General features: G+C 40.4%; 2 protein-coding genes across 2 annotated transcripts in view; one reads left to right on the plus strand and one right to left on the minus strand.

Annotated features, from left to right (window-relative positions):
* The window catches only part of LOC149851224 (uncharacterized), a 72,425-nt gene extending 68,439 nt beyond the window's left edge, over positions 1 to 3,986 (minus strand). Inside the window, exons 1-4 of the mRNA XM_090008009.1 lie at positions 3,920 to 3,986; positions 3,711 to 3,826; positions 2,837 to 2,912; positions 1,785 to 1,916 (exon numbers count right to left, since the gene is read on the minus strand). Coding sequence (XP_089864135.1) covers positions 1,785 to 1,916; positions 2,837 to 2,912; positions 3,711 to 3,826; positions 3,920 to 3,986 — 391 coding nt within the window. The remainder of the gene's footprint in view (positions 1 to 1,784; positions 1,917 to 2,836; positions 2,913 to 3,710; positions 3,827 to 3,919) is intronic.
* A 19-nt stretch (positions 3,987 to 4,005) lies between these two features.
* The window catches only part of PAP28 (purple acid phosphatase 28), a 32,968-nt gene continuing 19,581 nt past the window's right edge, over positions 4,006 to 17,392 (plus strand). Inside the window, exons 1-2 of the mRNA XM_090008015.1 lie at positions 4,006 to 4,139; positions 4,201 to 4,348. Coding sequence (XP_089864141.1) covers positions 4,053 to 4,139; positions 4,201 to 4,348 — 235 coding nt within the window. The 5' untranslated portion in view covers positions 4,006 to 4,052. The remainder of the gene's footprint in view (positions 4,140 to 4,200; positions 4,349 to 17,392) is intronic.

Consider the following 17,392-nt stretch of genomic DNA (forward strand, 5'->3'; position numbering starts at 1 on the left):
CGAAGTCGTACCTCACTCAAAGGAAACGTGCAGGCAAAAATGGATGCAAGCAAACAAGGGCATATGTATTTCAAGAAATACAAAACCACACCTCAACTCATAAGCAACTTATGCAAAATAATGATCGAAGAATGAAATTGTACATCGACCCATAGGAATGAACAGGCAAGCTATATGCAAGCAATTAAGGGCATAAGTATTGCAAAAAGTACGAAACCACCTTCAACCGCATAAGCAAATACGCAAATTAATACTCAAAGAGTAAAATCATACCTCGACTCATAAATATGCATACAAGAAAATATGCAATGCAAAAGCAATATAAATCTAAGCATATCTAGCATGGGCATCTTAATTATTTCAACTTAAATAGGTTCATTTATTGCCCTTTGTGCGACTTTACCCTACCTCAGGATGTCGTGCAGCTGTGTGCGTCTACGAGTGTAGATGATACGAGGGTCGGGCCGCGGAGCGCGAATGGGACCCGTTGCATAAATTTGCAAGAGTGTGAAACATTTAATTATGCTAATCTAATTAATGGTGCGACGAGGACATGGGTAGGTTTAGGCGACAGGGACGAGCCACTGCCGAAAACAGCAAGGCGGCAGGGGCCCTCGGCTCCTTTCGACAGAATAATAAAATAGCAGAGGCTTCAGCCCCTGCCTGCCAAAATAGCGAATGGCAGGGGCCTCGGCACCTGCCTGACAAGGAAGCGAAGGGCAGAGGCATCTGCCCCTGCCAAACAAGGTCACGCATGGTAGGGGTCTCGGCCTCTACCTGACAAAACAGCCGACAGGGGCCTCGGCCCCTGCCTCACGAAGGTAACAAGTGACAGGGACACTGGTCCCTGCATGCCAGCTCAGAATGGCAGGGGTCTCAGCCCCTGCCAGACAGAATAATAAAGGGCAGGGGTATCAGCCCCTACCTCGCAGAACAGAGAACGACAGGGGCCTCAGCCCCCTTGCCTGAAGAACACGGAATGGCAGGGGCCTCGGCCTCTGTCTGGCACAAAAATGAATGGCAGGGGCCTTGGCCCCTGCCTGACAAAAATAGGGAATGGCAGGGGCCCCAACCCCTGCCTGACGAAACAAGGGACGACAAGGGTCTCGGCCCTTGCCTGAAGAACCAACAAATGCCAGGGGCCTCGACCCCTGCCTGACAAATCCACGGAGCCGCAGGGGGTGACAAGCCCCCTGCGTGCCGAGAATCAAGGGGCAACAGGGGGATATCCCCTGCCCTCCCAGAATCCAAGAGGCGGCAGGGGGCGAGCCTCTGCCAGCCCAGCAAAACAAAGGGCGACAGGGGCATCGCCCTTGCCAGCCGGGATGGGAAGGCGACAGGGGCATTACCCCTGCGTGCCAAAACCCTATTGGCAGCAGGGGCGAGCCCCTGCCTGCCGGGGAAACAGGAAACGACAGGGGCATTGCCCTTGCCTACCGGAGATTGAGATGCGGTAGGGGGGCTAACCCCTGCCAGAGAGAGAGAGCTCAGGACGGGGGTGACAGGGGGCAACCGACCTCCCATTGGTTTCCCTATCACCCACAGGGGTGAGGAGGTGTCGCAGGGGCCATTGGTCCCCTGCCGGCACTCCGGCGCACCCCCAAAGGGAAGAGGGGACGACATGGGCCTCGTAGGCCACCTGTTGGGCCTTCGAAGAGCACAAGAGGGGCGGGAGGACGCGGCAGGGGGGCGTGCGCCGCCTGTCGGCCTTCCGGCGAGGTGACAGAGGGGGGGGGGGGTGAGGAGGAGAAGAGGGAGGAGGAGAGGGCAGTGAAAAGGCATACCTTCGAGGTCGCCGACGGTGGTCGCAACGTCGGCGGCGATCGGACCAGCAGGAGGAGGCGTCGGCAGGCAGACGAGGGAAGAGGGCGCGAGGGGGAGGAGGCGTCGGTCGGGGTTGTCGGCGAGGCTGTCGCCTGTAGGGAACGAGAAGGGGGGCGGGGCATCGATCCTCCCCTCCCGCAACGCTCTTAAATTGCTCGGGGAGGGGCGACAAATGGGGAAACCCCGATGGGTTTCCCTTATCGGGTCGAAGGCGCGGTGGGGTGCAGCACACAGGAGAAAGACCTCTTGTGTCGGGTTATGAAACCCTAATGATGACGGGCCTGGGTCCGATTTTTTTTTTTTTAACGTGGGTTTTACACTATCTGACACAAGGATGAGAAGGCGGCCATGTGTTGTAACACAAACTAAAAATAAAGGTGGAACATGCAAATATATACACAGGGAGCGAGAGGATATTTTCGTCTAACGCATATCTATTTTACGGAAGGATATTTTTGTCAAAAGCGTATTTACTTTTTTTATATGTTATTTTATTATAAAGTCATCGTGGGTAACATTGGCATATGAATTATCATAAGTCCCAATATATTCTATAGTACATACCAGATCACGTTAATTTGTGTTTCGGGGAGAACACACAACACCCTCCCTCCCTCTACTGTAGTCCTCTTCGCTCCATGCAGACAGCAACACCTGTTCTCACATGCAGGCTGTTTTCAGTCCCCCAGATACGCCCTTATGTACTCCCACCTTTTCCCACTCCCAATGTAACTACCAACGACGCCCATCTAGTTCTCAAAGAACCAGATAGACCTCCCAGCTTTCCACATAAAATTCCTATGGATCCCATCCTCTGCCTCGATTCATCCTAGAACATGGGCCCGACCCAACTCTGTGCGACCCAAAATCGTTCAGGCCGATCTATAAAATCCACCAAGACCTCTTCTCGTCAAAGAGAACGCTAAATCCCTCCACGGTTCTTTCAATACAAAGGGTGCTCCCTCTCGGTGATATCCATATAGAGGGTAGGCAACTCTCTGGGTCGACTCACATGTCCTGGGAAGGACGCTTCCAGTATGAATGGCAGGTAAAGCCATCGTATTTGATCCCCAATAATGGTGAACCTCCTGAAACAGTAGAGAATTGTCAGTCTAAAATGATAGAAGACATCCCTTCTTTAGTGCTCATGAAGATTATCTCATGAAACATTAGGGAGAACTGGGCCTTGGAGCCTCTCCATGACTCGAAGCAAATTTTGCAAAGTTTTGAGAAGTGCATTGTACAAAAACCTAGTTGTAATTAGAATTTTGTATCTAAATACTCAGCTCATCTTGCTAAAGGGGAGTTGAGCAAATCGTGGAAAGATCATCCTCCGACTGGATCCCCTGGAGGGGTGATACTCATGGAAGCCGATCAGGTCATGCTGAATATGAGCTTTTTTTCTCATGCTGACATCGTGGCCGTTTGTTTGCATTTTGGATGAATGCCGCATGGTTTTGTTGACTTTTGACCTTTTTTAAAATGCAAATCGGATGGCCACGATGTCGGCATGAGCAAAAACGATCATGTTCAGCATGACTTGATCAGCTTGACAGGCGTGAGACCCAAGACTTGATAGAGGGCGATGGAGTGCTTAACAAAAAATTGTGCAATCATATTGCACCCCATTAGGACTCACCACCCGGAGCCCCGTTGGTGATGACATTGATATGTTTGCTTCTAGAAGATGAGCTAAGCCCTTGTGGGAGAAGATTAAAAAATTATTCTTACAAAGATTTGAATTTTTTTAAAGTTATCTTTGACTCCTTGATAACCCTAATTTGATTGATGCCAAATGTTTGGGTTCTACTAAATTAAAAAACTAAAACACTCTGGCTCAAGCATGTGTAATAGAAGGCCAATATGCTTAAACAAAATTACTTCACCAGATCCGACCTCAACTTTACAAGTGGCAGTAAGCATTCAGCACCTGAACTGCTGGTAAGACTAACCTTGCTGTGTGTGAGGCAATCATTCTCCTCTATTCTCGGCCTAACAGACACTATCGTAACAAATAATACCATCGAAAAGGAAAGAGGGAAGAAGAGAGGCAAGGTCGAGCCTGGAAGAACTCTGAATCACCTTTAATGGAGACACTGAATAAGCAGCCACCGAACGATCTGCAATCGAGAGACCAATGGAATCTGAAAGCCTGCATTCATCTTCTCGTTTATTGTTTTTTCATCTGCATATCTCTCACGTTCCTTCAATGCCTCTTCGGAAGATTGATGGTCGGAAACCACACCGTTAGAATCAAGAAGACAGCAGATCTCCCCCTTCGATTCGGCTACGATGGTACATTCAAGATCCTTCAGGTACTCTCTCTCTCTCTCTAGGATGTGAGTTCGATCGATTCGGATTGATGGTGTATTGCAGATTGCGGATATGCATTATGCGCATGGCTTTAAGACGAGGTGCATGGATGTTTTGCCGTCGGAGTTCCCTTTCTGCTCTGATTTGAACACGACCCAGTTTGTGAAAAGGCTGATTCGGGAGGAACGGCCCGATTTCATAGCTTTTACAGGTCAGGATTTTCGCCTCTGTTATCCTTAGATACCATCCTATCGTTGTGGTGATCGAATCAGTGTTATGTTGGGACGGCTGGGGGTTTTTCCGGCAAAGCCTCAATCGGCGTTCCGCAGCGTGGCGATGGCCCTGCATAAAAAGAAAAAAAACAGCAGGCGTACCTGATCCCGCCATTGATGGAGCTACTGTGGTCGCCGGAGTTTTTCTGCTCAGCTGGACTGCAGCCCTTCACGAGCCCCGGCTACCAGATGCAGTCGGTGAGTAGACCTTCGATTTCCCGTCACACAGGGTCGCTCATGATACCCTGTTCTTATAAGCATAAGGTGGGAACGGTTACGCACCGTTCCCCTTTATCTTATGCTGATTTATTGACAGGATCATCCCTCAATGGGTATGTATCCACATTGTGGATAACCACCACGTTAATCGTGGTGGTTAATCCAACATTCTCCCACTTGATCCGACGATAAATCTTTTTAACCAGAAAACCTTATCAAAATAACTTGATGAATATATTGACCTTTATAATCTATTTTAAAGGTCCTTAGTTGAATCTCTAATCCTTAGGAGATTGACAACAACCATAATGAGAATAAAAAACTGAAAGTGATCACTTTATTTATATACATATGTCAAAAATAGTTTAACAATCCCATCTTCATTACATGTTCGGAATATAATCCTGGTGCTAGCCCTTTAGTAAGAGGATCAACGATCATCTCTTTGGTACCAATATTGACAATATGCACTAAATGATTCTCCGTCCTTTCTTTAACAACAAAATACTTCAATTCCATATGCTTGCATGACGTAGTACTTTTGTTGTTGTTTGAAAAGGACACCGCAACTTCATTATCACAGTAGACCTTCAGTGGCTTCCCAATGGAATCAACCACCTTTAACTGTGATATGAAGTTCTTTAACCATATAGCCTGCGAAGTAGTTTCGTATAATGCAATGAATTCTGCCTCCATGGTGTGGGCAGCAATGGTCGTCTGCTTTCCACTCCTCCAAGAGATCGCTCCCCCAGTAAGTAAGAAGACATACCCAGTAGTAGACTTTCTACTATCAAGGCATCCTCTTAAATCCGCATCTGAGTAGCCAATGACCTCGAGGTGATCAACTTTATGATACGTTAGCATGTAGTCTTTTGTCCCTTGCAAGTACCGCAAGACTTTCTTGGCAGCCTTCCAATGGGGTAAACCTGGGTTAGACTGAAATCTGCCAAGTACCCCTACTGCAAAAGAAATATCTGGTCGAGAACATGTCTGCGCGTACTGCAAGCTGCCAACAACTGATGCATATGGATAAGCACTCATCTGTGTTTTGTCAATATCGTTCTGTGGACAATCCTTTAGGCTCAGCTTGTCACCTTTTGATATGGGTGTAGAAGTAGGAGAACAATTCTCCATCCCATATCGCTTTAACACCTTTTCTATATAGGATCTTTGGGAGAGGCCTAAAAAACCTTTTGCTCGGTCTCGATGAATCTCAATGCCAAGAACGTAAGCAGCCTCACCCATATCTTTCATATCAAAATGTGATGCAAGAAACTGTTTTGTCTCTGAAAGTAACTTCATATCGTTGGTTGCAAGTAAGATGTCATCCACATACAACATCAATATAATGAACTTACTCCCACTTTTCTTAGGGTATATACATTGATCAATAATGTTTTCTGTAAACCCGAAAGTCACAATGACTTGGGAAAATTTAATATACCACTGTCGGGAGGCCTGTTTAAGTCCATATATTGATTTGTTAAGCTTACAAACCAAACGATCATTTTTAGAGAAACCAAGATGTTGTTCTATGTATACCTCTTCATTCAGATCCCCGTTGAGGAACGTTGTTTTCACACCCATCTGATGTAGCTCTAAGTCATAATGAGCTACGAAGGCCAGAATAATCCTCATTGACTCTTTAGTTGAGACAAGAGAAAATGTCTCATTATAGTCAATGCTTTTCATCTGGGTGAATCCTTTAGCAACCAATCTTGCTTTATGTCTCTCTATGTTACCTTTGAAGTCCTTCTTGGTCTTAAAGACCCATTTACACCCTACGAGCTTTACTCCTTTAGGTAACGTGACAAGATCCCACACTTGATTTTTAGCCATAGAGTCTAACTCTTCTTTCATGACTTCTATCCAGTGTGAAGATTGTTTGCTTTCAACAGCTTCCATAAAAGTCAACGGGTCATCATCCATATCTATGAAATCACCAGGCTCCTGAAGGTACACCACATAATCATGATGTATGGCAGATCTCCTAATCCTTGTGGATCTCCAAACAGGTCGTTCCTCAGGCTCAGATTGAACCTGATCATCCTGTTCGTGCTCTTTCGCATTGTCCACAATAGGGTCACTTTGGATTTGTGCATTAACAATCGAATGATCAACCACACCATCATTAGGAATAATAATGTGGTATCTTTCGATGTTTTCCTTAACAGGTGATGAAACTGGATCCTGTATTTCCTCAAAACCAATGCTTTGAAGTGCACTCAATCCTACTGAACCATCTTCTAGGAATTTAGCCTTATCCGTTTCAATAATCTGTGGTGAGTGAGATGGGCAATAAAACCTGTACCCTTTTGATCTTTCTGGATAACCAATGAAATATCCACTGGTTGTTCTTGGATCAAAGGCTTTAATGTGGGGGTTATATAGTTTAGCCTCTGCAGGACATCCCCATATGTGCATATAAGACAGTGATGGTTTCCTACCTGTCCACAACTCGTAAGGAGTTTTAGACACAGATTTCGTAGGAACCTTATTCAAAATATGCACAGCTGTCCTTAAGGCTTCACCCCACAACTTTATGAGAAATGTTGAATAATTCAACATGGCCCTGACCATTTCTTTAAGCGTACGATTTCTTCTTTGCGCTACACCATTCTGATATGCACTATCAGACATGGTATATTGAGGCACAATGCCTTCCTCTTTAAGAAATCGCGCTAATGGTCCTTTCTTTTGCCCCATCTCAGTAAACCTACCATAATATTCGCCACCTCTATCAGACCTGACTATTTTAATAACCTTATCGGTTTGTTTCTCTACTTCTTTCTTAAATTCCTTAAACATCTGAAAAACATCAGTTTTTTCGAAAATCAAGTAGAGATACATATACCGAGAATAGTCATCAATAAATGTGACGAAATATTTTTCGCCTGTGTAACAGAAAGAAAACGGTCCACATACATCCGTATGGACTATTTCTAATATCTCACTACTGCGTTTGGCACCCTCTCTATATGTGTTTGTATGCTTAGCCTTTATGCAATCAACACATGGGTCATTGTCAGTAAAATCTAGAGATTGCAAGATCCCTTCATTTACCAGTCTCTTTATTCTCTTTTCAGAGATATGACCCAACCTTCGATGCCAAAGCATATGAGATTTATCATCTGTCATGCTACGTTTATTTCCAACCAATGCGTATTCAGAAGTCAAAGATTCCTGAGTTTGGATCTTCACATTCAATCTATATAAACCATCATAAACTGATGCAGAACCAATTTCAATTGAATTTCTGAATATATGAACAATTTGAAATTTTCAAACTTAAAACAATATCCAAATTTATCCAACTTTGAAATTGAAATTAAGTTTCTACTATACGATGGAATATAAAAGACATCATGAACATCTAAAACTACGCCTGTATCCAGAGTAATCCTGCAGGTTCCAACACCCTTCACATGTGAACGCATCTTGTTTCCCGAATAGATGCTTTTCTCATGTATTGTTGGTTCCCTTCTGCTCAGGAACAACTGTAGACAGTTGAAAATATGAATAATAGCACCAGAATCAATCCACCAGCTATTTTCAAGAATTTGTAATAAATTACATTTATGAGAAACAAATGATAAATTACCTCTTTTTTCCAACCACCTTTTGTACTTTATGCAATCTGCCTTTATGTGTCCCTTCTTCTTGCAAAATAAACACTTTATGGGAGCAGAGTTAGATTGCTTGTCTTGGGATGACTTATCCCCAATTGGCTTCTTCCTAGCATTTCTCTTAAATGCATTCTTCCTTGGTCCTACCTTAGACGTATAAGAAGCCATATGTGCACTCTGCACCTTCTCACCTTTCATCCTCTCTTCTTCTTCAACACACTTGAACATAAGTTTATTCAATGTCCATTCATCATTATGTGTGTTGTACGAGATTTTGAAAGGTCCGTATTCTAAGGGTAAGGATGTTAGGACTAAATGCACTAGGAAAGAATCAAAGATGGTGAGCTTCATGTCATTCAGCTGAGATGCTATGTTTCTCATCTCCAAAATGTGCTGGCGAATGTTTCTCCCTCCAGTATATTTCATAGATATCAGTTTTGACATCAGGGTACTGGCTCTGACCTTGTTTGAACTCACAAACTGTGCCTCAATGACATTCATGAATTCCCTCACTGTTCTGCAAAAATGTTCCTAAATGTAAAAAACCTTTTCAAGTCTTGTATTTTGTGCTACTTCATGTGTTGTACCTTTTGCCTTTTACCTCTATTTTCCTCAATTCTTGGTATCAGAGCACAGGTTCGAATCAGAGCTGGGCGTTTGAGAAAAACGCAATAGGAGCATTGCCGAAGCAAGGAGTTCCTATAGATTCGAAATTTCTTTTGAAGGATAATTGTTGAGTAAGTTCGGTATGGTAAATAATTCTAACTCTTTCAATTTGTCACAATCATTAGTGTCAATTTTTAATGGTGAAAATTATGAATTCTGGAATATTAAGATGAAGAACTTCTTTATCTCACAAGACCTCTGGGAGTTGGTCGAAAATGGTTATGCAGATGTTGAAGGATTAAAGGCAGCAAAAAAAATTGATGTCAAAGAAGCTCGAAAGAGAGATGCAAATGCATTGTTAGTACTACAGCAGGCTGTATCTGAAACCATTTTTTCAACTATTGCCGGTGCTACTAAGTCAAAAGAAGCCTGGCAACTTCTGAAGCAAAAATTTCATGGTGATAAGAAGATCACTACGGTTAAACTTCAAACTTTAAGAAGAGAGTTTGAAACGTTTTCTATGAAAACAAGTGAGTCAATTCAAACCTTCTTTTCTAGGCTCTCTACTATTGTAAATCAAATGAAGACCTTTGGTGAAATTTTAGATGATCAAAAAATAGTAGAAAAAGTTTTAAGGTGTCTACCTTCTAAATTTGATCATGTTGTTATTGCAATTGAAGAGTCCAAGGATTTATCTGTGTATTCTATTGATGAACTAATGGGGTATCTTTTAGCCCATGAGCATCGCATAAACAGGTCTTCAGAAAAAACATTAGAACAGGGCTTTCAATCGAAAGTTGAAATTCCAAAAGAAAAGAATACTCAGTTTGATCAAAAGGGTGAAGGTAGAGGTCGAGGAGGTTTTAGATGATCCTTTCGTGGACGTGGAAGAGGTCGAGGAAGGTTTTATGATTCCTCTCAAAGGAATGATGGAACAGAAAAAGGTAATCAAAATATGTTCTTTAGAGGGAAACAATGTCATTTTTGTAAGAAATTTGGTCATATTGAAGCCCGATGTTTTGAAAAGGCAAAGCAACAAGCAAATTTTGCAGATGAAAATGAAAATTTGTTTCTTGCAAGCATGAATACTAACAGTTGCAAAAGTGAAATGTGGTTTGTAGACAGTGGTTGCAGTAATCATATGATTGGTGATAGAACTCTTTTTAAGAATGTTGATGAGACTGTGAAGTTGAATGTGTGGCTTGGGGACAACAATAAAGTAGACGTCAATGGCAAATGAACAGTTGCAATCAAGACAAAATCAGGTAATGAACGATGCATTCAAGATGTGTATTATGTTCCCGGTTTGGCTCAGAACTTATTGAGTGTAGGGCAATTGGTTAAAAAGGGTTACACTCTTTTATTTGAAAATGACATCTGTGAGATTAAAAACAAGAATGGTACAGTTCTTGTAAAAATAGATATGGTTCAAAATAAAATGTTTCCACTTGAAATGATCAAGATAGATGATTGTGCCTTTATGGCAAATGGTCTTGATCAATCCAAACTGTGGCATTTGAGGTTTGGGCATCTTTATTTTAATGGTTTGAAACTCTTGCATCAAAAAAATATGGTAGTTGGTTTGCCAGCCATTAATTGTACAAATGAGATATGTGAAGGGTGTGTTTATGGTAAACAACACCAATTATCATTCCCAGTTGGAAAAGCATGGAGAGCTAAAGAACCTCTTGAATTAGTTCATGCTGATATATGCGGGCCCATGAGAACAAACAATAGCAAATACTTTTTGCTTTTAACTGACGATTTTACTAGAATGAGTTGGGTGTACTTTCTTACTCATAAATCTCATGCATTTGATAGATTTAAGGAATTTAAGTTCCTTGTTGAAAATGAGAGAAGAAAAATTATAAAAATATTACGCACAGATAGAGGATGAGAATTTTTATCTGATGAGTTTGGTTTGTTTTGCAAAGATCATGGTATTCGCAGGCAACTGACAGTAAAAAAGATACCACAACAGAATGGAGTGACAGAAAGGAAAAATCGTACTGTGGTAGAAATGACACGCAGCATGCTAAGTGAAAAGAAGGTGCCAAATGAGTTTTGGGCAGAAGCCGTTAACACTGCAGTTCATATCTTGAATATTTCTCCAACAAAGGCAGTTCGAAACAAAACACCTTATGAGGTCTGGTGGAATCGAAAGCCAAATGTAAGTATGTTGAAGGTATTTGGCAGTATAGCATATGCTTTGATTGACTCTTCAGAAAGAACCAAGTTAAATAAGAAAAGTGAAAAGTGTATCTTTGTTGGTTATAGTAATGAAACTAAGAGATATCGTCTTTATAATCCTTCTTCTAAAAAATTGATTATAAGAAGGGATGTTATTTTTGATGAAAAAGCATGTTGGGAATCGACCAACAATGAAAGTGTGAAGTTGCAAATTGATGAAGTGGCATCGCAATCAAATCATACTACTGAAGCATTATCTCCAGAAACGTCAAGTATGGGAGATGAATTCACAGAAAATATTGAGTCCACACTTGATGTGGACACTCCTCCGAAAAAGATACGGTCTCTAGAGGATATTTATAAATGTGATTTTGCTTTTGTTGTTCTAGAACCATCATCATATGATGAAGCATGCACAGATAAGAAATGAATAGATACAATGAAAGAAGAAATGGAGGTCATTAAGAAGAATGACACATGGGAGCTTTCCAACTTGCCACCTGGAAAGGAATCAATTGGAGTAAAGTGGGTTTATAAGGTCAAGTATGATGCTGGTGGAAATGTGAAAAAATATAAGGCAAGGTTAGTTGCTAAAGGGTTTGTGCAAAAGTATGAAATTGATTTTACTGAAACGTTTTCACCTGTTGCAAGATTTGAAACTGTGAGAATGATCCTTGCGATTGCAGCTCAATTCAAATGGAAAGTTTATCAATTTGACGTTAAGGCTGCATTTTTAAATGGTTTTCTAAATGAAGTTGTGTATGTTGACCAACCACCTGGATTTGTTGTTAAAGGAAAGGAAGAAAAAGTTTATAAGTTAAAAAAGGCATTATACGGGCTAAAACAAGCCCCGCGTGCATGGTATAGTTGCCTTGATAAATTCTCCCACCAAAATGGTTTTCAAAGAAGTGATAGTGAACCTACACTCTATGTCAAAGTAAATGGGAATGAATTGCTCATTGTAAGTGTCTATGTAGATGATATTATCTACACTGGTTCTTCATTTAAGCTTATTGCAGAATTTAAACATAGTATGATGAAGGAATTTGAAATGTCAGATTTGGGGATGCTATGTTTTTTTCTTGGTCTTCACGTTGTGCAATCTGAAGAAGGAATTTTCGTGTCTCAAGAAAAGTATGCTTTGGAACTGCTCAAAAAATCAAAGATGTTGAATTGCAAAGTTTGTGAAACTCCGATGAATGCGAATGAAAAATTGAGTTTGGAAGATGGAATGGCAAAAGCAAATGAAAGATGTTTTAGAAGCTTGGTCGGTGGATTAATGTATTTAACTCACACTCGGCCAGACATTGTATTCTCAGTCAGTATGATTTCAAGGTTTATGCACAATCCATCTGTGCAACATCTAGGCGCATCAAAAAGGATTCTCTGCTATATACGGGCAACAATCAATTATGAAATTTTTTATAATCATGTTACTGACTTTAATTTGATTGGATTTACTGACAGTGATTGGGCATGTTCAATGGATGATCGAAAAAGCACAAGCGGGTTTGCTTTCAGTTTTGGTTCAGGCATTGTGTTGTGGTGTTCAAAGAAACAAAATTCAATAGCGCTATCATCTTCAGAAGCGAAATATATTGCGGCTACATCTGCTACCTGTCAAGCAATGTGGATGAGGCGTGTTATGAAGGACCTGCATGTAGAGCAAAATCTCCCAACTAAGCTCTATTGTGATAATCAGTCTACAATTTCTATTGCTAAAAATCCTACTTTTCATGGTAGGACAAAGCACATTGAGCTTAGATATCATTTTATAAGGGATGCAGTGGAAAAAGGTGAAGTAGTGCTAAAGCATTGCTCTATAAATGATCAAGTTGCTGATGGTTTCACAAAAGCCTTGTCATCTAAAAAATTTTTGATGTTCAGAGAATCCATAGGCGTGCAAGGCCTTTCACATTAAGGGGGAAAAATGTTGGTTAATGCTCAAGGTAGTGTACGTGTGTTTTTCCTTTACATGAAATTCTATTTTTGATGTTTCTTTTGCCTTTTACCTCTATTTTCCTCAATTCTTGGTATCAGAGCACATGTTCGAATCAGAGCTGGGCGTTCGAGAAAAACGCAATAGGAGCATTGCCGAAGCAAGGAGTTCCTATAGATTCGAAATTTCTTTTGAAGGATAATTGTTGAGTAAGTTCGGTATGGTAAATAATTCTAACTCTTTCAATTTGTCACAATCATTAGTGTCAATTTTTAATGGTGAAAATTATGAATTCTGGAATATTAAGATGAAGAACTTCTTTATCTCACAAGACCTCTAGGAGTTGGTCGAAAATGGTTATGCAGATGTTGAAGGATTAAAGACAGCAAAAAAAATTGATGTCAAAGAAGCTCGAAAGAGAGATGCAAATGCATTGTTAGTACTACAGCAGGCTGTATCTGAAACCATTTTTTCAACTATTGCCGGTGCTACTAAGTCAAAAGAAGCCTGGCAACTTCTGAAGCAAAAATTTCATGGTGATAAGAAGATCACTACGGTTAAACTTCAAACTTTAAGAAAAGAGTTTGAAACGTTTTCTATGAAAACAAGTGAGTCAATTCAAACCTTCTTTTCTAGGCTCTCTACTATTGTAAATCAAATGAAGACCTTTGGTGGAATTTTAGATGATCAAAAAATAGTAGAAAAAGTTTTAAGGTGTCTACCTTCTAAATTTGATCATGTTGTTATTGCAATTGAAGAGTCCAAGGATTTATCTGTGTATTCTATTGATGAACTAATGGGGTCTCTTTTAGCCCATGAGCATCGCATAAACAGGTCTTCAGAAAAAACATTGGAAAAAGGCTTTCAATCGAAAGTTGAAATTCCAAAAGAAAAGAATACTCAGTTTGATCAAAAGGGTGAAGGTAGAGGTCGAGGACGAGGAGGTTTTAGAGGATCCTTTCGTGGACGTGGAAGAGGTCGAGGAAGGTTTTATGATTCCTCTCAAAGGAATGATGGAACAGAAAAAGGTAATCAAAATATGTTCTTTAGAGGGAAACAATGTCATTTTTGTAAGAAATTTGGTCATATTGAAGCCCGATGTTTTGAAAAGGCAAAGCAACAAGCAAATTTTGCAGATGAAAATGAAAATTTGTTTCTTGCAAGCATGAATACTAACAGTTGCAAAAGTGAAATGTGGTTTGTAGACAGTGGTTGCAGTAATCATATGACCGGTGATAGAAGTCTTTTTAAGAATATTGATGAGACTGTGAAGTTGAATGTGTGGCTTGGGGACAACAATAAAGTAGACGTCAATGGCAAAGGAACAGTTGCAATCAAGACAAAATCAGGTAATGAACGATACATTCAAGATGTGTATTATGTTCCTGGTTTGGCTCAGAACTTATTGAGTGTAGGGCAATTGGTTAAAAAGGGTTACACTCTTTTATTTGAAAACGACATCTGTGAGATTAAAAACAAGAATGGTACAGTTCTTGTAAAAATAGATATGGTTCAAAATAAAATGTTTCCACTTGAAATGATCAAGATAGATGATTGTGCCTTTATGGCAAATGGTCTTGATCAATCCAAAGTGTGACATTTGAGGTTTGGGTATCTTTATTTTAATGGTTTGAAACTCTTGCATCAAAAAAATATGGTAGTTGGTTTGCCAGCCATTAATTGTACAAATGAGATATGTGAAGGGTGTGTTTATGGTAAACAACACCAATTATCATTCCCAGTTGGAAAAGCATGGAGAGCTAAAGAACTTCTTGAATTAGTTCATGCTGATATATGCGGGCCCATGAGAACTCCTTCATTAACCAACATTTTTTCCCCTTAATGTGAAAGGCCTTGCATGCCTATGGATTCTCTGAATATCAAATTTTTTTTTTTTGAAGACCTGTTTATGCGATGCTCATGGGCTAAAAGATACCCCATTAGTTCATCAATAGAATACACAGATAAATCCTTGAACTCTTCAATTGCAATAACAACATGATCAAATTTAGAAGGTAGACACCTTAAAAATTTTTCTACTATTTTTTGATCATTTAAAATTTCACCAAAGGTCTTCATTTGATTTACAATAGTAGAGAGCCTAGAAAAGAAGGTTTGAATTGACTCACTGGTTTTCATAGAAAACGTTTCAAACTCTCTTCTTAAAGTTTGAAGTTTAACCGTAGTGATCTTATCACCATGAAATTTTTGCTTCAGAAGTTGTCAGGCTTCTTTTGACTTAGTAGCACCAACAATAGTTGAAAAAATGGTTTCAGATACAGCCTGCTGTAGTACTAACAATGCCTTTGCATATCTCTTTCGAGCTTCTTTGACATCAATTTTTTCTGCTGCCTTTGATCCTTCAACATCTGTATAACTATTTTCGACCAACTCCCAGAGGTCTTGTGAGATAAAGAAAGTCTTCATCTTAATATTCCAGAATTCATAATTTTCACCATTAAAAATTGGCACTAATGATTGTGACAAATTGAGAGAGTCAAAATTATTTGCCATACCGAACTTACTCAACAATTATCCTTCAAAAGAAATTTCCAATCTATAGGAACTCCTTGCTTCTGCAATGCTCCTATTGCGTTTTTTCTCGAACGCCGAGCTCTGATTCGAATCTATGCTTTGATACCAAGAATTGATGAAAATAGAGGTAAAAGGCAAAAGGTGCAACACATGAAATAACACAAAATACAAGACTTGAAAAGTAAAAACCTCAAATATTGCTATTCACGAATTTCCTTTCCTCTCTCTGCACCCACTTTTAACATGAGAGGTACAACTATTTATAGAAGACAAAGCCTTTACATGAAAATAGAAACTTTAGCTAAAAGGTAGGAAATAAAAAACACACGTACACAACCTTTTTACCCTACTAACAAAAAGCAAATCCTATAAACTAGGAAACTGAAATTACATGGGCTTTGAGTGCTCTACAAGTCAAACGTGGGCATTGGATACCCTACCCACTTATTCTACCTTGAGCACCAAGCCATACGTGGATATTCATGAGATAAACAGTTATTATATTAAAACAATCAATACAATTGTAATCTTTTCTAACAAGTGTACTATGTGCAAAGAGCTATTGTTTGAAGCATTTCAAGCAGTGTAAGTCTCAACTATTTACAACTATTCAAAAAGATATTCTTTAAGTTCTGATATTAACTGGCCTGTGGGTATGCACATAGGCGAAACGTAGAAACAACCGAGACCGATCCGAGGGTATATTATGTCAGGTGTTTTCATTAACCTGGATGGCTGACTGAGTCCGCTCCTAAGGGGATGGTCAGTGATCAAGCGAGTAAATCCGCAAAGGCATTCGTGGCCCATGGATGCATCCAACTTCTGCAGAAGTACTTGAGAGTTACCACCTAGGATAATTTATGGTAATCTCAATTCCCCTAACTCCGATGACTGGGGAAGCCGAGTCTTTTGCCCGTGGGGTGGTTGTTAACAACCTGTCCATCAGAGTTTTTGTACCATCCATCATCTTCCTTGATGAACCGTGAAGGTCGAATGGGTACGACGGGGGTTTCTTAACCGCCGCCCCATCCTACATGCTCTGGTCTATTAGACCCACTCAAGCATCTTGCCTGTGAAGGCGAGTTGTCACCATTTATGTGATCTCAGCATTATGCTAAATGCACGCATCGAGGTTGCTACAACCTCCTCATCCAACCATCGTAACACACATGAGACGTACTTGTCCAAAAGTACGATCGTACCTTCCTAGAGGTACGACTACGATGAGAGGGTAACAATATAATGTTTTATAATTCTTTTGGTTCACACATGACATGTATTGCTCTTTGAGCAATTGGCCTGTGGAGGCCGACATTATCTCATCTATATCAATAAAGTGTTGATTTCCCACTTCAAGGTACTCCATGACCTCTCGTCAAATTTATACCATACATGCCTTAAGGTTTGGTTACAATAGCAATTGCAGTGGGTTTCTCTCCAGAAATGAGTCTATTCACAAAGTTTACATTAAGTATGCAATTTCAAACGAATAAGCATGCAGAACAGACAATCACAAGTTAAGTAATCCTACAGGTAAGCAGGTATACCAATTAAACTACTCGATTCTCTCTAGAATGAGTTTACCCATAAAATTTACTCTAAGCATGTAGTTTCAAAAGAATCAGAACGAGTAAAACACTGACTAGCAATTCATAAATTAAATACTTCTTCAGATAAGCAAGTATGTAAAATAACTATTCTATCTCAGGAGTCTTATTTTATTTTATTCATCCAAAATCCTCGTGCAACTTTCCCCTACCTCGGGATGTCGTGCAACTGCGTGCGTCTACGGGTGTAGATGACACGAGACTCAGGCCGCGGAGCCAGAGCGGGGTTCGATGCGAAGTCTGCAAAAGTGTGAGTATTCA

The sequence above is a fragment of the Nuphar pumila genome, chromosome 1 (genome assembly GCF_984573655.1).
Source record: "Nuphar pumila chromosome 1, dmNupPumi1.hap1.1, whole genome shotgun sequence".
Lineage (NCBI taxonomy): Eukaryota > Viridiplantae > Streptophyta > Magnoliopsida > Nymphaeales > Nymphaeaceae > Nuphar > Nuphar pumila.